This window comes from Poeciliopsis prolifica, unplaced genomic scaffold (genome assembly GCF_027474105.1).
Source record: "Poeciliopsis prolifica strain line A6 unplaced genomic scaffold, Auburn_PproV2 SCAFFOLD096, whole genome shotgun sequence".
Taxonomy (NCBI): Eukaryota; Metazoa; Chordata; class Actinopteri; order Cyprinodontiformes; family Poeciliidae; genus Poeciliopsis; species Poeciliopsis prolifica.
Window position 1 is genome coordinate 647,036 of NW_026562471.1, and position 24,612 is coordinate 671,647.

Genomic DNA, 24,612 nt, shown 5'->3' on the forward strand with positions numbered 1-24,612 from the left:
TATATATATACCCAAGGTAATATGTTGATATATATATATATATATATATATATATATTTATATATATATATATATTAATCACATAATATAAAATATAATATGACCTTTGCATCTCTAAACAACTTATTTTGCATGATTGAGCGTAAAACTGGCTCCTTGGACAGTAAAGTTGCCTAGCCAAAAATTATTACTGTACTAGTCCTACGTTAGACAAAAACAACAAAATTCTTTTTTAGAAATGAGCAACTGGTTTTTGATATCTAAGTAAGATGCCTTGCCTAGTTATAAAGAAACTTTTAAAAAATCCTTTAATTAAGCTAGAATTATGTGTAGCTGTTTTGGTAACCTGAAGAGCAGTAGAAGAAAGAAAGTAGTTATTATTATTATTATTATTAGTATTATACTCGAGCAATTAATTCTTTTCAAGTGCTTCATACAAGAAGTAAGAAAGACTCACCTAAACAACACAACACATTTAAAATCATTATTTTTTTGTATTGTTACAAGTCTGATTATTCTAACTTGTCAGATTAATGACTTCCTTTGCTGAACTCACAGAATTGCTGCTGATTCTTAATATATTGTAACTGTTTTGAAACAAATACAGTTTGAAAGAATGCCACATTTGCCAAAGATTCATGCCCTATAATTTGTATGATTACTTGCCCTGCATATCGTAAACCGTTCTATTTTAAGATAGCAAATAGTTGAGATGATATTTATTCATATCTTTGTTTAGAAACCTGTGTCACATTCTCAGTCACACTTATCCCTTTGACCCCACTCCAATATTCTGTAAATACTCTTTATATGTGCATTTACCTGACTGTGTGGCTTAGGATAGACAGGGAAGTGAAAGGGGGAAGAGGTAATTCTAAGTCAAAGTCAAATGGAGATGGGAAACATGCAGCAGCACCATACCAATTTCTTGTTTGCATTACTTTCATTCCACTCAATCTGTTTTGCTGGGCAACCTATAGAGCAACTGACTACATGCACAGAGGCCCCCATGCATGATCATGGGCCTGTTTCAGAGAATGCTTGACCCCCAGCAAAAAAGTGGGACATGTTCTAGAAAAGGAGGAGCAGGCAGAGGCGTCTACCTTGCTGCATGAGAGCTCCAACTCCGAACCAGAAACTATTAAGCAGGGTGAAATTGTTTTCCACTACATCAGAGTCAGGGTTGCAGGGATGGGGGTTATGCCACTCGTAGGGACTAAACCTGTGGTAATTAACAGAGAGCACACAAACAATGTTCAGTGTAGCTGCACCAACAACTGGACATGTACTCTATGGTAAAAGAGAGCAGGAATAGCCACTCCATCTGGGAAAAAATAAAGACAAAATATTGGTTAGCTAGTTAAAAAAATACATTTCTATGCTTTTATGTATATACAACAAAAATACAGATATTATTAAATTGATCAAAATCTGATTTACATTCACACTTGTAGTATAGGAGGAGTTTCAGGTTTGCGCATTTGCCAAGTTGACATCTATTTTTTACCACCAGATTCATTGTCTGAATCTGGTGGTAAAATAAAACCTTAAAATATGGCAAAAGAGTTAATGTTATGCTGTGTTGTTCCAAAATCAGACAAAAAAATATTACACTTCTGCTGAATGGAAATGAATAAAAGTGTTACATTTTTCATAACAGACAACACCATGTTGTGTTTGGGGAAAGCCAAACTCCTAATACATAATACCAAATGTCAAACATGGTATTCAAAACTTTAAGATTTGGAGTCTGTTTGTATGGTTTTTAGCTGAGAAAGTCAATCCCATTTCCCTTTGTGTGGAAATTACATTTTCATTATAATGAAAACTGTCAACCTTATTTAACTGATTCAACAGTCTGAAGGACAGTTGTCCAAAGTTTAAGGAGAGGAATGTGAGAAATATACACGCTCATATAAAGATGACTAACTTTAGTCATGGCTGATTAAGGTGCTTCTACTTTATAAACAACAGAGCTATAGTAATTATTCATTTTAATCTTCCTAAGCTCTGTCACCCTTTTTAATGGCCTAAAGGGAACATAAGATGTTGGACTTTCAAAAAGAGCCTCCAAAAACTGCATCCTCATCTGAATCTCTCAGGTGTTTTCAAAACAAATAAAGTGATTGAGGAGTAGCTCCAAATTAGAACTCTTCATCGTCTAAAAGTAGCTCCTCATGTGGGATTGTTCATATCAAAGGTAAATCCCTCAGCAATTTAATCGATAGCTTCTGAAAATAACCCCATTGTCAGCTGAGAAAAGAACTAATAATCCCTATAATCTTGGAGGAACATTAATATTCACCGGATGAAACGGTTAAATTCCATCGTGCCCACACTGGCTCTGGTGCTGCCTCTCACTCGGCTCACTTCTCAAGCAGAGAGATTTCTCATTTATTCATGTTAAATAAAAGTGACATTACATTAATAAAGGTTGATTGGTCTACAATTAAGCAACATGACCTAGTTTGAGTTGTACTACTGTCGAGGGAGGTGAGGGTGAGAGGGGGTCATCTTAATTCAAGCTGCTTAACAAACTCTAAGGTTTATCCAATCAAATTGCCGTACATTATGTTACTCAGCCTGGGCCATGTTACTCTAATGCAAATGAAAAGTTAAACCCTTAACCTTTTTTATTTTCATGGAGGCTAAGGAAGATCAAAGTTTTTTGTATTTTTTACATAGTGTGGTAGTAAATGAAGATATATGACTGTGTTGATCAAATGTCAGCAACTTACCTGTATCCTGCAACATTATAATGTAGTTAGAGGAGGTGTCCCTTTTGACCTCTGCATCACTTAGAGGATATTCTGTGGTGTAGCTCCATATCAAAGAATGTGCTCTTAATTTAAGCTTTAAAAGAATAATTGGCCTTAAATTAATCTGTCTGCTCTTTCAAATTTCCCCAAATTTGCTTGCTTGTCAATTTGCCAGGCCAGATTGAGTTCAGGAAAACTGCAACCTTACAGTGGCATATGCAGCTCCTTTAGAAGTAACACAAGGAGCCAAACACTACTCCACAACAATAGAGGTGATGTGCTTTGATTAGGTCAGGAGATGCTAAACCAATGCCAACTACAGGAGACCAGTAAGTTTAACCTGTTTCTCATGGAAGCACTACTTGGCCTTTTTTCTGTCAGTTTGATCCAATTACTCTGCCCTTACAATATCTCATGTCATCGGTTCTGAGGAGTGGGGTGGGAATGAGGGGACATTGAGCAAGGTCAATATAGAGATAAGAAGAGACAGAACGAGAATTCACCTGCAGCACACAATCATTCTGAGTGTTTTATCTTTCTGTGTGGGCCAGACCATCCTAGTGAAAATCCTTTGATGACACTCAATGATAATGCCAATGTCAGAGCAATGAATCAACACTTAAAATGCTTCTGTCAGAGGATGATGGACTTTATATATTGACACCTGAGCTTCAACTGGTGTTATAAATTATTCCACAGAATATGGTAGAATTTCACATTCTACAACTAGAACAACTAGTTTTTTTTAGGTGTGTCCGAGTTCACCCAACTAGGCTACATGTTCTTTGTAGACTTAGAGAAGGTATTTGAGTGTGTCACGTGGGGAACCCTCTGGGGGTACTCTGCAGGAGACAATCAAAGGGTCAGAGTTATCAGGCCCTTTGATACAGACTGTTAGGTCCCTGTCTGACCAGTGTCAAGCATGACTTACTATCAGACTTGATTTCAGTAAGCGTTGGACTCTAACGAGGCTGCCCTTTGTCACAGATGTTGTTCATAAGGTGCAGAAAAGATATTGAAGGGAATCCGTTTTGTTGGCCTTAGGGTTGCGTTTCTGCTTTTTGCAGATGATGTGATACTATTGGCTTTATCAGGTTGTGACCTACAGCTTTCACAGACAAGTATGAAGGCACAGGTATGAGGATTAGTGCCTCCAAATTTCAGGCCATGGTCTTGAGATGGAAAAAGGCAGAGTGAGTTTAGACTTTAGTCTTTGTTATCCACACATAGCCAGATATCTGATAAACTGAATAGCTTTTTATGTGATTTGGTCTTTAATCCACATGTAACTTCTGTTTAATAGTGCTACAAAAAGGTTGATAATAAAACCTCTGGCTCAAGTGAAGATTTGCAAATGCTAATTTTTTCATTTGCGTATAGACAAATGAAAAGACAAATGACCTCTAACCTGGAGATTTAGTGGTCAGCGCATTGCAATGTGGAGCAAATAACGTGCTGCTGACGTGTCATATGTGACCATTGTTATTGTTTGTCCATGTAGTGGAGGAAAGATGCCTGCTAACAAAGAGGTGCTGATTTTACTTTGTTCATACACTTTTAATAGTTTTTTTTAGTATAAAGTCTTTCTCCTTTGTAATTAGTTTGAGTTTACAAAGGAGAAAGAGTTTTTAAGTCAGCTGTTTCATACCAGCTATCCCTCCAAATTCAGAGACACGATGCAGTTCAACATCCATATGTCTCCACATACTTTCTATTACATTATTCCCCATTGATGCTGTCTCATGTCTTATTAACTTTATATTTTAACACAGAATTTAAAAGTAGTTCTATCTCTGTCCGCACAAAGTAATGTCCTGGTGGCATGTTTAATTTTTAGCAGGAAGTCGTGGTTGTTTGGGAGGATTATGATTGGCTAATATAGTTTTTATTTTTGCTCTACATTTCCCCCTATGGGTTTGGCATGTTTAAAACAACGCCATGTGCCTTAATTCAACGGGTTGGTGTAGATAAACACTTTTCTTAAACTGATCAGGTGTGGACAAGATTATTTTACAGAAATAAATATCTCTGCTACATCATTTTAAAAAGATCCGGATATGTATGAACTAGGCCTAAAACACATAGCCCACTGTCTTAGACACATAAGATAAGTAAATGTCACCTAATATTTACTTACATAGACAAGTAAATATTAGAAACATTTACTTATCGCAGCAATAGCAATGCTTAGGAATCTCCAGGTTATGAAAACTAAAAAAACTTGATAAAATATATTTTTGGAACAAATAAGAACAAATCGGTCATAACTTGTGGCCATAATGCAATTTGATCCAAAACCAATTCAGTGGTAATATTACATGCATTGACTTTCTCTGGGCAGCGTTTTCCTGCTACAGGCCAGAGAAACAGCACGATAGGTTTATTGTCCACTTCAAATTGATCTTAGGTATGAGCGGGTGTGTGTGTTTGGCTGCTTGTTCCATGTGTCTCTGTGTTGCCCTTTAATAAACTGGTCACTCTACAATTAGCACCAAAACAGGCAACAGCCCAACCTGGGCCCTGCAAGGATGAACAAGTATAGACAATGATGGATGGGTGGATTTAAATGAATATAAGTATATGTTTCAAAATCGAAATAATATTGTGAAAATTTTGGATAGTGAGAGATTCAGAGAGGTCTGTTAATAAGGTTGAGCCATCATATGTGTACAACGTAAATTAATGTATTTTTTAATTCACTGGGTGAGATGGTAATTTGATGCTTATGACAAATTATCAAAGTTGAAACACATTCTCAAGCCCTGAAGGGCACATGATAATCAAATTTTATTACAACAAAGTTTTAACAAGATAGTCAGGGTGCACATTACTCAATAGTTGTATAACAAATAATTCCCTGATCTCTATTGTTGTTTTGTTAAATTCTCTGCAGGTAAAGATTCAGAATACTTGATTCCCTAAACCTAATAACTACACAATGAACAGACATCTGTAGAGCTTTGATGTCCACTTCCACCTACCACATCAGCAACAGAAAACAGCAATAGAAACAATAATCCCCACTAACCCTGATATCATTGATGAGAAATCGACCATGTGGTGAGTAATCATTCAGCTGTGTATCAATATGGAAGAAGCCCACAAATAAATGAAAAAGGGATGATTTAACTCTCGCACTACTCACTACTGCCTTTACCTTGATAGTGGGCTCACTGACATAAACAAAACACTCACCCTGCACAGCACAAAGACAAGCTGACATAGATAACGTGTGACGTGTACAGAAACATGTAGTGAATAAATAAACATTTTAACCCTTTTTGCTTATGAGCTTTAAACCAGTCATAATGGTTCAGTTCTAAAAATTGTTGGAATAACTGATTCATTAAAGCAAATGTGAACAGGACGAAAGGGATTGCAGCTCTCCAACATGAGATTGTGAAGCAACAGAACATAAGATCACAATGTTTGGGTTTGAAAGGAACATTGCTTTGTAGAAAAAGCTCACAGTTAAATACCTATCAAGTGTGTGGACAACATGGCCTAGGCCTTATTAATTTAAAAGAAAAATATTATTTGTTACAATTATTATCTGTGAAAATGTTAAGGGAAATATAATCCAGTCCATCTAATGCTGGATAAAAACCAACATCTAACCAGAAGAATCAAAATCAGCATATATAGTTCTATAAAGTTAAATAAATTTACAAAAATCTAGAGGTCTTATATTTCATCATGGAGGAAAGTAAAATCACTCGTCTCTGTTCACAAAGTCTTCTCCCATCTAGACATTTTGTGGATTTGTGCTATCCATAATGCAAAGACATGCAACCATAGCCCAGCATGCATTTGTGTCCACAGGATAATAGAAGGTAAGCTGAAGGGGAAAATAATACACTTACCCAAATATTTTAATAGTGATAATAATAACAGATGGGTGCATATTCTGAGCCAACTTAGATGACAGTTGCTGCTTTACATTCTCTTGCATGATCATAATGCCAGTAACATCAAAACTGTGTGTTAACAGTAGAACTGCTGGGTTCAGTCTGCAAGAAAGCCCTGTGGCCCAACAGTTTTAGGGTTAACAGGACTTTTTTTACTCTTCTACTCTTCACCAAGATTCAAACTGCCAAAGAAGAGGCAATTTCCCAACCCAAAGGACTTGCAGAATGCTACAAGAACATACAACAAGCACCCAAGATGTATTAAATTCTTTTTAAAAATAGTCTTGATTTTACCTACACCTCCACAAAAAACAGTTTGAATCACTCACTCAAAAAGAAACATAATCATGGTGAACACTTTGTGCCTGACGATGTCAAATCAGGACTCATTGAGTCTTTAGTGATTCAAATTTGCTTATTTCCCCCACTGTCTTTTAATATAAAGCACAGTTGAAATTCTTTTCAGAACAACTGAACACTCCTGCTTGATTTTATGATTAGGGTCTACAGAAGAAGATGACATATAAACGCTCTACACAAGAAGAACCGACTATAAACTCTACACCACAATCTGAGCCAGTAGGAAACAACCATTCCTCTTTCTATTCCAGGACTTTCAAATCAAAGAGCTTAAAAAATGAACTCATTCAGAGATCTGAGTGTCAACTTGTACGGCATACAGAATACCTTCTGTAATCCACACACAGCATTTACTTTTATGTATTTTCAGATCTATAGTACAAAGAAGACCAGGTCAAACACAAGCCTTTATTGTCAAAAAACTTGATGGCTATAAAAAGGGTGTTGTTTTTTAGCAAACAAAATTTGGCCAAGTAGTAGAGGGTCTTCCTGTTTATATCTGAGTCTGTATGAATGATTTTACCTAGTTCATCTAGAAAAAAAGCTTGATCCTAACTGATTTACAATTTTAAAGTCAAGACTTAGAATATTATTCAAAAAGTCTAATTTTAGCCAATTGGTATACATTGCTCTTTGTTTTTAGCTAAAAATAGCAATTTTCTCAAGTCCAGGTAAGAGGGAGTGTTAACAGATTTATTATGTCTAACTGGGTAACTTCAGAGCTAAAATGCCAACTAATGTGTTTGGTAACAAACAGACAAAAATAATCCTGAGTCAGAGTCATACTGTATTTGAAGAAAGATAAAGAAAACAAGAGAATAGAAAAGACAGCATGAAGACTAAGACACCAGGGACAGTAAAGGGAAGGAGGGGGGAAGGAGCTGCCACTATTAACATCAACCTTGACACATCTCACACACTTATGCACACACACTGTATGAGCACACAGGGAATCTCCAACTCTCCCAGACACATAAAACCCTGAGATGGTTGAGAGGTCTGCAGTATCTCTGCTCAGGACCCCAACACCTGTGGCTACTAGAATGTTGTTGCCATCTTCATATATCAAGTTGTCCCAAAACCTACGTTGATCTGGAAGAAGACATTTCATCTGAAAAACGTGTATGTGAGTCGAACATGGAGACCATCTTAGTGGCTCATCACGATTTAACATTGAAAACATGTAAGTGTGATCATATTGAGCCTAAACTTTAATTAATCTCAGCACTGTCACAGAGGACTACCATTAAAAATGTTCAGAGTCAGATGGGTGATATCATTGATGGAAACTAGACATGTGTCTGACTTTGTGTGGAGTTTCAATCACTCAAAGTGATATGTTACCTGGCTATGACAAACAGCACACAACTGACACCCAAGTAAGCCAGCAGAATATACATCCAGATATCAGGCGAGAGTGGGTTGAGGAAGGAGAAGACCCCGGGGTTGGTCCCGTTGGGCTTGCGGAACAGTATACTTATACCCAGCGTCATGAAGGGCTTGGAGAAGTCAATAACTTTCTCACGCACATATGAGATGGCGAGGGGAGCCACTGCCAGATCAGCTCTCTGTCAACAGCAAAAAGAAACAAGAAAAAGGATATGTTTTAAGTTACAGGTACAGAAAGCATTTAGAGGCAACCAAATTAAAAGACACATTTCTTATACACTTTAAAATGTCTAAAAGCACTTTGCAAGAAATTTAAAATCCTCTTTTTCTTCATTTTATTTATACTCTCACTGTTTCACTAATATTTTTCTTTTTCTGAAATCCTAAAATTTGTTATTTGTTTTTATGTTTTTCTCTTTGTTTAATTTGTTTTGTCATATTTTCAAATATGATGAAAGTTGCAGTGTTGACTGTCAATAAGCCTAACATGGTCTGGGAATTCTTAATTAACAATATTCTCATACATAGGAATGAGATTTAAAGGTGACATAACATGCAAAATCCATCTTTTTACCCCTTTAATACATTTTTGTGTATTTTGAGTGTCTATTGTTGTAGCATTAATATTTTGATAGGCATTTGTCGTTCATGAACAGCATAGTTAGACTATGCTCCATATTTTAGGTAGTTATTATGGACAGAGAGAGTGTAAATACACTAATAACACCAATGATACATTCATTTGAATGTTTGGTTCTGCAGGGTTTGTTGTCTTCATTCTGAGTAGGACTCTGGCTCCAACGTGTATGAATGCTGGTTGGTCCATATAATATATAATACATTTTGGAATAAATTGTTTTTCTGTCAGAAGGTAATTGTATTTCTGCTGTCAAACTACTAAAATGGCCAAAAGGGGTGGAGTGGAACATTCTGCAGCCTGGAGGGGTTGGAGTGTGAAACGTCTCATTCACATTTAAAGAAAACACAGCAAAGTGAGATGATCTAAAACGCCTCAGAACAAAGGAAAATGAGGGGCTTGTGGAGATACAATAACCAGGAATTCAGACCAAAGGTTTGCAGTTCTGCTTTACATAGACCATAAATCTATATATGTGAAAATAATTTACATATGAAAAGGAAGGATTTAAGAGCATAAGTCCTCTTTAACTGTAATATTCTACCAGTAAACAGATGGGACTGTCCTGTAACAAATTCTGATATTAATACAAAGAAATATTTGCTGTAAATATCATTAATATATCAATATATCATTAGGTCACACTTATATTTTATATAATCCAGCTAGCTACTTTATTAGACACTCATTGCTAGTGCTGGTTTGAAGTCCCTTTTGCATTCATAACAGCATGATGCAACAATTCTAATTATAGCAGAACTCATTAACATTCCAAGGAACCACTCTGACATGTTTGAACTTTGTGAAATGGTCCATTATACTGCTGTAAGTGACATCAGAAGATTACAATGTGGTCATCAATACTCAGGTATTATCTCAAGCTATATTAGCTTCTATGATGTCTAAGAGGAACTTGCAAAGTCACAGGGTGTCCAAATACTTATTTGAGGAGGAAAATTAATACTTTTTATCCTCACTATAAATATGGATATATGGCCAGGTTATCAATCGCAGTTGCTATTCCATAAATATTTTCTCTTTTCCGATTGTAGAAGAATATCAAACTATTCTGAAAAGTTTGATATTTTCAGAATAGCCTGAATCTTGCATCAGCAACATTCCGTCATTCAACATTTTTTCTGATTCTACGAAAAATATATATATAAAATTGTGATGCCTGGGTTGGGAACATGTTGGAGTAGCTCTGTTACATTCTTCTTTATCTCTCCATAACTGGCTAAAACTATTTTGTTGGATGTTTATTCTATCCTATCTGAAATACTCTGCGGGTGGAAGAACTTTTGCTGATACCTTTTTTTACTTTTATACCATTGTTCCGATGCATAATAAGGTATTTATATTTATATATCTTAAGGCAGATGAATAATATCTCTAATGCCAGATTAGTTGAAAAAAAAAAAGCCATTGTGGATGCAAAGCAGGAGCCTAGATGTCGAAATAGATTGAGCAGTCGCAGAATTGTGAAACAACATTTGTGTTAACACACACAGCTGTATCTAACAGCTATATGTGAAAAGGACATAGCTGGATTAGGGTTAGGGTGAGGGTTAGGTCTAGTGCTACCCTAAAAGCACTCACTGTAAGTGAGTGCAGAGAAGCATTTTGTAGTTACATATTGCTTCACTCAGAAAATATTGTACTGTAAGAATTTTTGACAATTAATAAATCTCATTCTGGATTATGACTCCAGATGCTAATCATTCACAAGGTGACGGGGCTCATCCCTCAAATATATATTGTTTTAGTCTCATGTAGGTTGTCATTCATCACTACAGGATGAATTGACTAAGCTGCATGCTCTGACAGAGATTATATTTACATGTTGCTGATAAGAGGCATCTGTGATTCACATCATAACGTTTAAAAATTAGAACAACATAAGTAAATCATCAGTAGGCACCAGCGCCTCCAGACCCCTCTAGGGACAAGGGTGTAAGAAAATGGATGGATGAATATCTAAATCACAATATGTTAGTTAAACTTCACACATATCACAGATTAAAAATTATTCGTAAAATTGTTTTTGGATGTAATCCTTGAAGCTTATTCAATACAGTTCAGCAGTCCTTCTGAGCCTGATCGCACATTTTGTGTCCACTTCTCTCAACTCTTCTGAGACCTTGTCTGCTGCAATCACCATCTGTCTAAGTCAAGAGTAAGAAGTGGGGTAAACACATGGCGCAACACCTCACAGCGGACTGGGCTCTTCACCCATGTAAAACCAAGACTATCTGTCACAACGGACAATTGCTACACCAATCAAAAGCAGAAGACAACTGTGAAAACGTTAAGGGCCACTTGACCCCTTGCAGGTACAACATCTAATGAGGTCAGATATTGACTATTGGCCATGTAGCGCCTGCTATTTGTCTGTCCATGTAATTTATCTTAATTGTGACTTTGCTGCAATGTCCAACACTGTGAGCAGACTCTTGTGTTTGTTCTTTAATAAGCTCTGTGGGGGAAACAACTCATGAATTTCTATGCTGTTGTTGGAAAATTGTACTTTCCATCTGAGCCATCTTTATGTCCCAGTTTTCTTTTTATGGTGAATTGTTTTACTTAGTTTTACCTTCCTTTGGACTTCTCATTCTTTATGACTTACAACTAAATATTCAGTTTTAAGTCAGTAACGTGTCTGACTTTTTTTCTTGACATATGAAAAAATGTGAAAAAAATATGTTAATATTTTAAGAAAGGTCAGAATATGCAGATATAAGAAGAAAAAAAAAACAATTCCCTAATCAGCATTGTTTCTTTTCTAAGATATACTAACATCTGAATGTTGGAATTTCAAAACTTCCTGAGAGCATGGCCAGCTGTTTTCTGCTGGTCGTTTCTGACCGAGTGCAGAACAAAGGGAGGGGGCAGAAGAGCTCAATATTTTTTCAGAGCTTATCTGTCTCGTGTTAGGACAGCAGAAGTCTTAATACACATGTAAAAAGTTGTTTTTTTTGTTACATGCTGCAGCTTTAAGTAGACGTTCAATAGGAGAGTCCACAGTCTGGTGGAGGTTAAACATGAAATACGAATGTCTCAGAATCGTGTGACTGCGGAACCCAGCATCTTCCACCACTAGCCCAATGATTTAAATTATTTTTTTAGATTATTTAGCTAGTTTTTAATTTCTGACCATCATGCTCATCCGGGTGTGTGCTGGTGGTTGTGGGCCGCTATACCTACTGTCTGATTGGTACAGATCTCTTTTACCTGCAGTCCACATGTGACCTTTGACCTCTTTGATGAGAAGTTTCCAATTGAAACAAAGAAATCCCTGTTCTTTATGTAAGATTCAAACCAGTCGAGCACCGAACCAGAGAGTCCAACCCAACTCTCCAGTCGATTCAGTAATATGTCAAAAGCTGCACTGAGGTCCAACAGAACCAGAACCAGCACTGTGGTTCTCCCACAGTCCGTATTTATATGGATATCATTGAATACTTTGACTAGGCCAGTCTCCGTGCTGTGGTGAGCACGAAAACCAGATTGGAAAGAGTCAAAGCAGTTGGTCATCATGAGGAAACTATTTAATTGTTTACACAGTTTTTTCAATAACTTTGCTGATGAATGAGAGGTCAGAGGTCAGTCTGTAATTCTGCAGTAGTGATTTGTCCAGATTGTTCTTTTTAGCAGTGGTTAGACTAACTATATATTGTAACTCACAGTGATTTTAAAACATTGCAGTTTCAGATGATTTAAAAGGATAAACTATGTTTTTGAATTCAACTCATAAATCAGAGTAAATCTGAGCCATTTCAGAAGATATAGGAGAAACCTACAGCTCATTATCATACCGAGCGTTACTGGTTATGCTTTTGTTTGTTCTCAGCCAATTAGGTGACATTTTGAAGTAAACACATTTACATCCTCAACACATAACTCAACCCAGGTTATAACTGGAGGATGGAAAAAAGAAAAAGTGGATGACAGGATCAACCAGTGTAAAGAGAGCAACCCCAAAACAACTTATATGATTGCAGGCATCCATGTCTGCAGAAATATTTTTCAGTTTCTCTGGGTGAATTGCAAAACTTTTATTGTTCATAAAACAGTAAAAACAATAAATTACTGCTGAGTGTGAAATGACAGTAAACACTATAATCAGCCTGAATTAATGTAGATAGCAACTACAACACCTGAAATAGAATAATTATTGACATCAGGCTTTCTACAGACTCAAAGCAAACATTATGAAACATGTTGCATTGATCCACAAACTCACACTACATCACCGTCATTTCATCTCTCACCTCCAACAACATCCTGATTCCATAATCATGGACCGCTTCAAGGTGTCAGACAACAAGCTCATTCTCCCAGGCCACAGGGTCATTCCCGAGCCTCTCAACCAAATGACACAAACACGTCCACGTCTCAGCCTTCCTCCTCTGGCATCCCAACATTCCAAATTCTGAAATCCTGCAATATCATTTGCCTTCAATGCTCTTCAAAAGAGAAAGGCATCCCATTCAGCGGCTCAGACAACAAATTTAGACTCTTATTGTTTTCATCCTCAATACCTCAACAAACAACAGCATCGCTGTCATCCCAACATCCCAAACTTCTGGCTTTTTCCTCAACTTCTGCTTCCTCCTCCAACACGATGACATAATTCAATCAATGGCTGTTTCTCAGCTCTTATCCACCGTTATTTAATCCCTGTCCTCACAGGCACAAAATCCCTGTGCATGTACTCTTTCTTCTGCCTCTCAGTTCATTTTGGCTCCAGCTTCTCTTCAAAACCTTCAAGCACTTGTGAATCCAGCTCAGCCAATTGCCCTAGGATTTCTTCCTACATTTCCATCTAATCTGTCCTTTTACCCCACTTCTATCCCTGAGCCCCTCTTTTTCCTGTCCAAGATGCTGGCCATCTTAGACAACGAGTCTCATCTACTAACATCATATGCTGACCGGATACAGGAGCACCTTCAGCTAGACACTCATTTTGCCAAAGTGAAGCACAGAAAATCATTTCTGCCTGTAGCCATTAAGCTTTTACCATATATAGTGTTAATTGACAATTTTTGAGGTAACTACATCTGTGGAAATAATATAAGGTTCAACTTAAACAAATTATTTTCTTGATTAACAAAATGGGAAACCATCTGAGATCAGTTTAGGTAACAGACAGACAACTGTCTAGTAATTCTAACCAAGCAAGGACGTCTGGCTCATTTCTAGGTAAAATGTCAAATTTTAGGGATACCTATGTCTGGAACACCCCAGATCTCAGAGGGCCATACAAACAGAATCATAGTTGTGTACTTACATAGTATTTCATAAGTTGAAGTATTTATTTGCATTATGCCAAATTAGTTTGGTGAGAATGGGTAAATATTTAAAATATCCGTTTGTCAAAAGGTCAATATTTTATCCCACAACCAGCTCTTTCAGCACATTCATGACCTTTATGTGGTCCAACATAAAAATGAGCTTGACATCTTTGCCCTAAGGTGCCACCTTCATCTACTTAAACAACTATTATAGTACAACACCCTCCTGAATCATACTTTTCAGAAGAAAGAAAGGTATGTGTCCAGAGAAAAAAAATGCATTTTTCTGCAAATTGTATGAGAAATGTGCAATTTAGGCAAAGTCTGAAAGGCCACTAGTACAAGAAAAACAAGTCATACCAAAGACCAGATTAGCAATTTAAAATTCACTCAGGGTTGAACACTTAAATTTTTAAAGACATGTTTTGTAAAAGTGAAATAGGATCATTTGTCCTTAATGTCTATATTTGGTAGGGGGATCTTTCAAACCTGAGAACATCTTTCCAAATCAGAAGTATAAGGATGGCAGCAACATATTTTCTCAGCGTTTTGGAATTGTCTTTGTAAAGATAGTACTTACGTGGTCCATCAGCTCTTTAACCATGCCATTCCACTGGCCCGTGTTCTCATCCTGTGCACCATATTTTCCATCTTCCACCAGGCGAATCTCATATGTAAAGCCCAGGATGTTTGCCAGCTCTCTCAGTAGGTCAATGCAGTAGCCTTCAAAGCGGTTGTTCCCATAAAGTGGGGTGTCAGATTTCTTGAACATTACATATGGCTCCTCCTGTCAGGGCAAATAGTGAAAAGATTAGTCCCTGAAACACTTGGTATCTTTTACACGGTATTAAGGCCTGTCTGAAAGGTTCTTCAATATGGGAAATGAACTTTTAAGCAATGCAAAATAAAACAAACAAACAAAAATACATCAGCATGGCCAGGGAAGCAAGTGAAGTGTGATACTGCTGTGTGCAGCAGTGTGTTTCTGCAATAACAGAAGAAACTCCTGTTATTGATGAAGGATGGGTGCAAAGTGAGACATGACCATAATAAGAAATAATCCCTCCATATCAATGACTTTGCTCCTCTCAGGCACATAAGGTTAGCTTTGGACCCAGGCCCAGCTTTCTGGAGACAACATTCCTCATCAATAAGATAAGAGATGTTGATAGATGGACACAAAAACACAGAGCAGAAGCTGGTAAATTCTCTTTGTTCTCATGAACAGATGCAAACATTGCTAATGTCTTTTTTTTCTCTCTACGTCCAGTCCTCTCCACCATATCTCTCCACAAGCCTTCTCTCCACTTTACGTCTGTCTTTGTTAGCATTAGACCTTCTTGTCTCTCCCAGACAAATAAATCACAAAATATGCCACCCGGCAGGTGTCGTTTATCATTTAGCTGTGGGATAACAGAAATCAAAAAATGCTGAGCTCCAACACATTTTTTCTTCTATTATCAATCAGTTTAAAAAAAAAAAACCCTATCTAAACTAAACTAGACTAAAATATGTAGTAAGGGTCCTTTATTACAAAATTTTATATATCTGTCTCCTCAAACTGAAAAATAAAATTCACATTCATTATGATTGATAGTTTGTGTGTGGACAGCAGCTCTTGTGTGACCCAAAAAAGTTTCAAAACAGAAGAGGTCAAGAGTAACCTGTGGGCATTACATTTAGTTTAAGTGAGTAGAATATTTCACTCCATGGCAAATTTCTAACGTACATAATGTTTTAAGTAAGGTGAAACATGCACCTCAACTTTTATTGCTGATGAACAGTCTACATCGGTTAATTGGAATTCTGACTATCCATGTGAATTCTGACATGTTTGTGGAAATTTTAAGTTGAGGTTTTTTCAGAAGAGGCAGAGGACATAATGCCAGTTTGCATCACTCTATCATCAGGATATGGTTTGCTGCCCACAACAGGATGCTGATGGAATTCCTCTCATCCTGCTCACTTTTTAACCCCCTGAAGAAATGTTTCTTAATGTGGAGATGGAAAGTCTAACATTGTGCATTGTGATTCCTACAGCACTGCATGTATAGTTTTCCTTAAAGAGATTGTCTTATGTTCCTATAGCTCCTCTAGTTTTTCTTTTACAGTGTCATAGTCTGCCAACAAATTACACTAAAATCATAATTTTGAAATTTGTCCAGTTTCTTGTCATTGACACTGCATCATTACGATTTACAATTCTTGACATCAAATGTCTAGTTCACAATAGAATATCCCTACAGATTACACTGTTATGTTGACAACACGACTGATCAATGTGACTCTTGTCTGAACACAATGAAACAATGACATGTTCACTGAAACAGACATTTGAGCTCCTAGCTCAAAGAATAGATTTTAAAATACTGTTGTTAGTTTATAAATCACTGAACGGTTTAGCACCACAATACATCAAAGATCTGCTGTTGTTGTATCAACCTTCCAGACTCTCAGGTCTTCTGGTTCTGGGTCTGCTCTGCATCCCCAGAACCAGAACCAATAGAGGAGAAGCAGCTTTCAGCATCTATGCACCAAAAATTTGGAACAAACTTCCAGAAAACTGTAAAACAGCAGAAACCCTGACTTCCTTTAAATCTCGACTAAAACACACCTGTTTAGAGTTTTATTTGAAATGTAATATGGAACAATGTATTGTTTATTCCATGATGCATGACTTTGTGTTTATGATGTAAAGCACTTTGAAATGCCTTGCTGCTGAAATGTGCTATGAAAATAAAATTTTGATTTGATTTGATTAATTTTGAGAGAAGTAGCAAGGATTTTGAGAAAGAAACTGGGTTTTGCAAGTAATATAAGCTGTATTATTGTTTGTGCAAGTTTTTTTTTAGAAATGCATTTACTATTTTGCAAATGTTGAAAATGATTTAAGAAATGCACTAAAGCAGCTGAGAAAAACTGTAAATACATGGAAAATGTGATACTGTGTTTTTCATGTTTTGTTGTTCTTTAAAATAAGTGTTTGCTAAATAGTTTTAAATGCTTTGCTATGACACTAAATGTTTTGCTGAACCAGTAAAACATTAAACATTAAAACTGTTTGTCGTACTACTTTTCATTCACCTGTCATTAGGATTGATACATATAGTTAAATTGGAAAAAAAGTGTAATTCAGATAAAATCAAAAGCAGAAAACAATTTAAATTTGGGGAAAAAATTAAATGGATTTCATAAGGCTCTTACACATGTATATGGTCTATGCACTTTGTCTTACACATGTATATGGTCTATGCACTTTGTTAAAAGATGGCAAATTTATACTTGAATGCACTACTTTGCATGGCATTGCACTCTCATCTTTTTATCTGAGGTGTTTTGCACTAACCCATGATCCCAGAGACACCATCAAGACACGCACAAAAAAACACAACAAAGATTTGAAGAGGTTAGGCCAGAGGAAAGTTAAACCAACCACTGGTTCTTAAGGGTCATCATCTGACTCCTGAAGACACCCAGAATCCCCAGCAGTACTATTCCACACAGAAAAATTGTTTGAAGTTTGGCCTTCAGGAGGAAATCTTCATCATACATATTCATCTAAAATTATCCACTGACTGACAGATTTAGATTGAAAATCATTTTAATTTAATAAAGAATTTTGTGTCAGATACAAGCATCTCTGAAAATATAGAAATAAATTTTTTTTTTAGATGTTGTCTTTAGTCACATTTTAACAAAAATAACATGTTTAACAGGATCTAGTCTACCCTATTATTCTTACAATTGCTGTCTAGCTTTTATTCTTTCTCTATAGATATTTATAAGTATGGAGAAATGGTATGGAGAAAAAAAATCTGTGTAGTTTTGCAATTTTTTTATAACAATAATCTGACCACACCCCTATTTTTAAGCAAAAAGATTAAAAAAATTCACAAAAACAAAATGCGTAAAAAGGATCTTTAAGCAAACTGAACCCATACTTGTTTACCAAACGTACACATGCAAACGGCAGGCAAATATATGTCTATGTCATCCTGTGTGTTTTCCACAGAAAATCTTTCCATTACATTTGAAATGTGACAGAAAATCTTTCCATTACATTTGTAATTCAATTAATATACATTATTATTTATTTTGGCTTTGTATGTTTAACTGTCTGCTGAATGAGACAAACTTCCCCAATGAGGATTTTTATGCCCCGTCCATTTGTTTTCTTTTTGAGATAGTATATGTAATAAATAATGTAAAATTGCACATCTTTAAAGTAACATTTGTAATACAATCATAAGTGATATATATCACCCACCTCTATTTATGACCATCGATGAGGCCCGAGTGTTTTATATTAGAGAGCCATCTTGCCATCACCCTAATCTTTACATTATTCCATAGATTCCCTCTCAAGTAAAGTAAGAACTGGGTCTCTCCAAAACCTTAGAGTCACTTCCAGATAAAAGGAACATCTATTCATTATCTTACACGCCCAGCTTTCAAAGAATGGGCCCCCTCTCAGGCTGCCAGTCCATCACAGACAGAAGAAATATGTTGGATAAAATGTAATTGTTTGTTGTAATCTAGATCTGCCCCACCTGTGAATCCTTTTGGGATTAATTGTAGCAGTATTGCATTGTGTAAAAGGCACAAAAATGTATAAGGTTTTGTTGTGTGACTGTGATTAAATTGTAAGTATTAGTAAGTATTAGAAAGTACTAGCTTGCTGCATTCACTGGCCTTGTATGTTCCATTTACAAGTGTCTAGACCTTGTTGATGTGTTGTTCAGCACCCTCATTCATGGAAACAGCCTTTTCCACTAACAAAGACCAGTTGGACCAGATTCAATGTGAAACAGCAGAAATGGCTTTGGAAACACCAACATCAGTTCAAAGCAGATAAGCAAAGTAAGCATTTATTAAGTCCAATCTGTGTTCGTCTGTTCTTGGAAAACTCAAAGGTAACCAAGATTCTGTGTAAGTTTGCGACAAGTTTTCACCTACATGCACATAAATAAAACTGAGGTTGTTCCCCTGGAAGGTGAATTGGGTCTACTTCCAGCTCTTCAGAATAGGTCAGCTCCAGCTCCAGCCTAGAGGTGCTCCATTTACCCTGCAACATTATGCCAGTAATTTCCAAAGTAGATAAACTGTTGATAGGCCAAGATCCTATCAGTAATTACATCATGTTTTATAGTTCATAATTTTTGAGAAAATGATGAGAAGCTGATTGAAAGTGTGCATCAATCAAATGTAACAAACCCAATTATTGTCATCCATCCCTCCTTTTTCCTCGCTGCTCACAGCCATCACACAGCTCCCCATGACTCAACCCTGATATGGCAATTACAGCTGCAGAGTCTTTGCTAATAACTGCAATCCAATCACTTCACAGCATGTGTGGAAGGAAAGAATGCCCAGGATAAATAATGACAACCCACAATTTACTTTACATTGTTATTTTTATGCTTGCTTCCTGAATAACAGGATCATCACTGGCTTTAACTCAGCTAGGAGCTCAGTTTCTTTCCTTTGCCATGCCTTTTAGAAAGCCCAGAGTCTGTGACTCTTGTTTGGATTGATAAAAAACGTGCAAAATGTCCAAAAAAAGAACTGAAAATAAATAAAATAGCTTATGCAGCTCTATGATAAATAAGAACAGATTTTTTAATGTCCAGTGCTGCAATTAGGATTTTTTTCCTACTTAATGCAATTCTTTCTGCAGAGGCTAAGCCAATGCCCTTACATTAAGCCACTGAGATGGTATACTGGGGTAAAGTTGACACTCTGATCACCTTGTCAAGTGATGTAAAATCAGAGCCGTCTCTGATCGTTCAAGTCATCCATTTATTTTCTTTGCTTCTTGGTAATGATAATCAGTCATCTTTTACAACAATTCCTTTCATGAAACACTTGTTGACAGCATCAGCATTCCATGGTCAAAAAACTGTTTCCCCTGTTCGGGTGGAACACATGTCTTCACCATCAAAGGTTACTATCAAATAGACCACTCATGAACCATGTGACTCAATACCATTCACAAATATGTTCATTCATAATCTGCTCCTGCACTTTCAGTTCACATTGTTAGATACTTCAAAAGTGTTAAATTTTTTGTGTTAGCAGAATTTATGCAAAAGCAGAGTTAATTTTACTCCAATAGAGTCATATTCTGTTTATGTAACTCTGGGGTGTATATTACTAGTAGTTAAAATCCAGTGTTAAAGTGTTTTCATATCGAATCAGTAACTCTTTACATCTTACCTCTGAACTCCTACAGCGGCTATAACGCCAAAGGATTTCATTCACTGACTCACAGGTTCCCACCAAAATGAAACGAGCAAAGACATTTCAGGACAATTTACTTTCCACATGTCTGAGTTGTTCACTGCGCTTGATAAGTAATTTTTTTCTGAAATGGTTTATAACTATTATTTTGAGTTGAAATCAAACTGTATGATAGACATCAGTTCGGTGTTGCCATGCCAAATGTTTGCGGAGTTTTAGTGTTGAAAAAAAAATCGAGCTGGTGAACATTCAGTCAAATTCTTGGCTAACAAACAGATCTGTAATAATTTGGAGTATATATTTTTTATAATGTTGAACATTTACATGAATATTTGTCAGATTTATCAACATTTCTGATCATTTTTTTCCCTTTGAAAAACTGTAAAAGGTTTTTTCATGTTGAAAGCATTATTCCTGCAGTTGTGTCTTAAATACATTTTTGCAGCATGTTTTAATCCTTTTATTGCCTTTTTCTATATATTCGTACCAGCTTGGTTGCAGCTGAATCGGTAGTCGTCAGCGTCGACCTCCTGGACCCTCCGTGGATTCTTCCAAGATTCAAGCTCCAAAAATGATTATGGAAGCATTAATATCTCTGAAAATCTACATTTCTGTGATTGAGGCTTGTTGTAGTAAAAATTTAATCCTTTGTTCCATTTTTCATTGTTATGTTTTTTGTTTGTTATGATCCAGAGACCAGCACTGGCTATCATACTCGGAGACTGAAGACTGTCCAGTGCAGTAGAGGATTCTGGTGATGTCCCTGGACAAACTTTACCAACGGCCCAACAAACTGAAGACAATCTGTGTTAGTGAGTGGACAGCTCAGAGAGGCCAGGCCCAGTCTCTGATCAACAGAAACATAAACTGGGTAAGAAGTGATGGATCTGAATATCAGCTTGGTCTGTTATGAACTGTAATATCCAGCAAGCTACCTGTTAAAAAAACATTTACTCTATCATATTACATGAACTGCTTTCTTTGCTTTCTCCACTTTGTACTTTGGACAATTTCATGCACATTGTATTGAAGAAAAATGTATTAAGCGTAGTGCATTTTGTATTGCACAGCTAATATGTCAGACCTTTTTACAAGCAATATGTGAATGAAAGAGACATGTGAAATTCCACATTGTAATATGTTTTGTAATTATGGTGCAGGTTTTGAAATAAATATGTTTGAGAAATTAATTGCCTCTTTATTAAATGTTTATTTTCCAAAGAATTTCTAAAAGTTCAAAATGGCACGTCTCTCCTTAGCGCTCAGTAGCAGACCTCACTTCATTTAAGCCACCTGCCCATGACTTTCCAGAGGATCCATCACTCTGTGTTTCTGAGGTCTGAGGCCTGGGAACCAGATATATATATACACCCGTCTCCATCCAGAATGTATCTGGCCCCGGGTTCTGCAGAACAGGACATTACCTGTCCAGATCACTACAAGAAAATTGACAAAAAACAGAAATATGAAATACAGCGGTCCTAATTCAAACCTCAGACTGAAAATCTTTTTACCTGCAAGTCACTTAAAGTAGCTCTTTTAAATACCAGATCACTTTGTTCTAAAGCTCTATTAATTAATGATTTCATTACTGAGTATATTATTGATGTTGTTTCTGACAGAAACATGGTTGAATGACGATAATGACCAAATTGTACTCATTGAATCAGCACTTCCTAACTACAATTTTTTAAGTGAGAATAGAAAACATAAAAAAGGAGGAGGCTGGCTTCGAGATTTAAGAAAACCATAAATTGTAGTAAATTTCTTTGGGTTATTTCACATCTTTTGAGTATCTTGGAATTCAGGTTAAAGGCTTCAAATGAACTTTGACACTAACTTTATACAAAACTCCAACATATGTGGAAAATGTCTTTACTGACTTGAATGATCTATCAATCATATAGATATTGATTATGATTGTTTAATAATTGTTGGTGATTTCAACATTCATGTGGACAAACCCCAAGACAGAGGGGCAAAAAAGCTTTTAATATTTTAGAAAATTTTGGTTTAACACAACATGTCACACAAGCAACACACACTCAAGGACACACACTGGACCTGGTTATCAGTAAGGGTGTGAATATTTCCAATGTCTCTGTAACTGATGTCGCCCTGTCGGATCACTTTGCTGTTACTTTGAAAGTTATTTATTCTTTGACCCACTTGGACAAACAGCTACTGTCACAAAACGTTCTTTCACAGAAAACACAGCAGAAACATTTAATCAAATCTACTCTTCCTCCTCACCCTTAAGCTGTCATAATGTAGATAAGTTGGTAGATGATTTTCAGTCTAAAGTGTCATATATCATTGATTCTATTGCTTCAATTAAAGTAAATGTTGTGTTTGGTAGGAAGAAATCTCCATAGAGAAAAGCACAAACAGTTCGACCTGCAAGACAACTCTGTCTCAGAGCAGAACCAAAATGGAGTAAAACTCAACTTCACGTTCATAATGACATCTATAAAGAAAGACTACGTAACTATCACTCAACACTAAAACATGCAAGGGAGGCTTTCTTTGCAGATGTCATAAACAAAAACATGAACAATGCTGGAGCTTTATTTGCAACAGTTGACAGGCTCACAAACCCTCCTATGACGTTACCACCTGAACTCAATCTAATGCTGATGGAACAAGTTTTCCAGCTTTTTCAGAGAAAATTCAAAAAATCAGAGGATTAATCTGCACATCAACTCTAAAGCCAGAACCATTGCTGAACCCAAACAGAACAAATACAGGAAAAATGACCCATTTTCAACTACTTCATTATAAAACCCTAGAAGAAATTAAAAGTCAATTAAGTTCAAGCTCCTGCTGTCTGGATGTCCTACCCACACATTTCTTTAAGAAAGTCCTGCCTGTTATTGTTACTGATCTGATCCAAATAGTAACTCATCACTCACATCAGGCATTTTCCCCCAGGCCTTGAAAACAGCAGTGATCAAACCACTGCTAAAAAAAGAACAATCTGGACAAATCACTACTGCAGAATTACAGACTGACCTCTGACCTCTGACCTCTCATTCATCAGCAAAGTTATTGAAAAAACTGTGTAAACAATTAAATAGTTTCCTCATGATGACCAACTGCTTTGACTCTTTCCAGTCTGGTTTTCGTGCTCACCACAGCACGGAGACTGGCCTAGTCAAAGTATTCAATGATATTCATATAAATACGGACTGTGGGAGAACCACAGTGCTGGTTCTGGTTCTGTTGGACCTCAGTGCAGCTTTTGACATATTACTGAATCGACTGGAGAGTTGGGTCGGACTCTCCGGTTCGGTGCTCGACTGGTTTGAATCTTACATAAAGAACAGGGATTTCTTTGTTTCAATTGGAAACTTCTCATCAAAGAGGTCAAAGGTCACATGTGGGGTTGTGACGGGGTTCTTTTATGACTTGGTCCACCACAAAAAAATGACGGGCCAAGGCCAGGGATTACTTTAGTGAGATTTATGTTTTTTTATCAGTGCAGTGAATCAACAGTGGCAAATGCATAATATTTACAAAAATGTCCAAGATGAGTTAAAAATCAACACAGCAGTACCTTCACAGTCCAAGGGTCTCACCTTCAGCGTGGCACCTCTAGAGTCCAGGTGCCGACTGCCCTCTGTGAAACAGAGCCCTGCTTTTATAGCTACAGGCTCCGGCCAGAGGAAGTCCCATCAAACAAAACTAAACTAAACAAAACAAAAACTAAGCAATTATTTATAACTCAAATCCTTGACATATGTAAAATAATAATAAGGAAGGAAAAATAAATAAATTTATAATCAAAATACAGCCAAACAAAAGAACAAGAACAACCAGCACATTGTGATGACTACACATCACATAATTGGCTCCCGGTGCGCTCCAAGCCGGAAACAACTTCCCCCAAAAGAAAACCGGAAAAACATCTACCTGAAAATAACCGATTAGAATGATCGTCAAACGAAAACACCGCGTGTGCACACACGATGAATCGCCTCAATCCAAACTAAAAGGAAAAGAAACAGGTAAGTTAATAACAGTGC

The 24,612-nt window shown here is 36.6% G+C and overlaps 1 protein-coding gene across 3 annotated transcripts in view; it reads right to left on the reverse strand.

Annotated features, from left to right (window-relative positions):
• The window catches only part of grik2 (glutamate receptor, ionotropic, kainate 2), a 303,200-nt gene that overhangs the window by 64,275 nt on the left and 214,313 nt on the right, over positions 1–24,612 (reverse strand). For all 3 annotated transcript variants that reach the window (XM_055023183.1, XM_055023180.1, XM_055023182.1), the window contains 3 exons: positions 14,928–15,134; positions 8,372–8,595; positions 1,104–1,222 (listed from right to left, as the gene is read on the reverse strand). In XM_055023183.1, the coding sequence (XP_054879158.1) occupies positions 1,104–1,222; positions 8,372–8,595; positions 14,928–15,134 (550 nt within the window). The remainder of the gene's footprint in view (positions 1–1,103; positions 1,223–8,371; positions 8,596–14,927; positions 15,135–24,612) is intronic.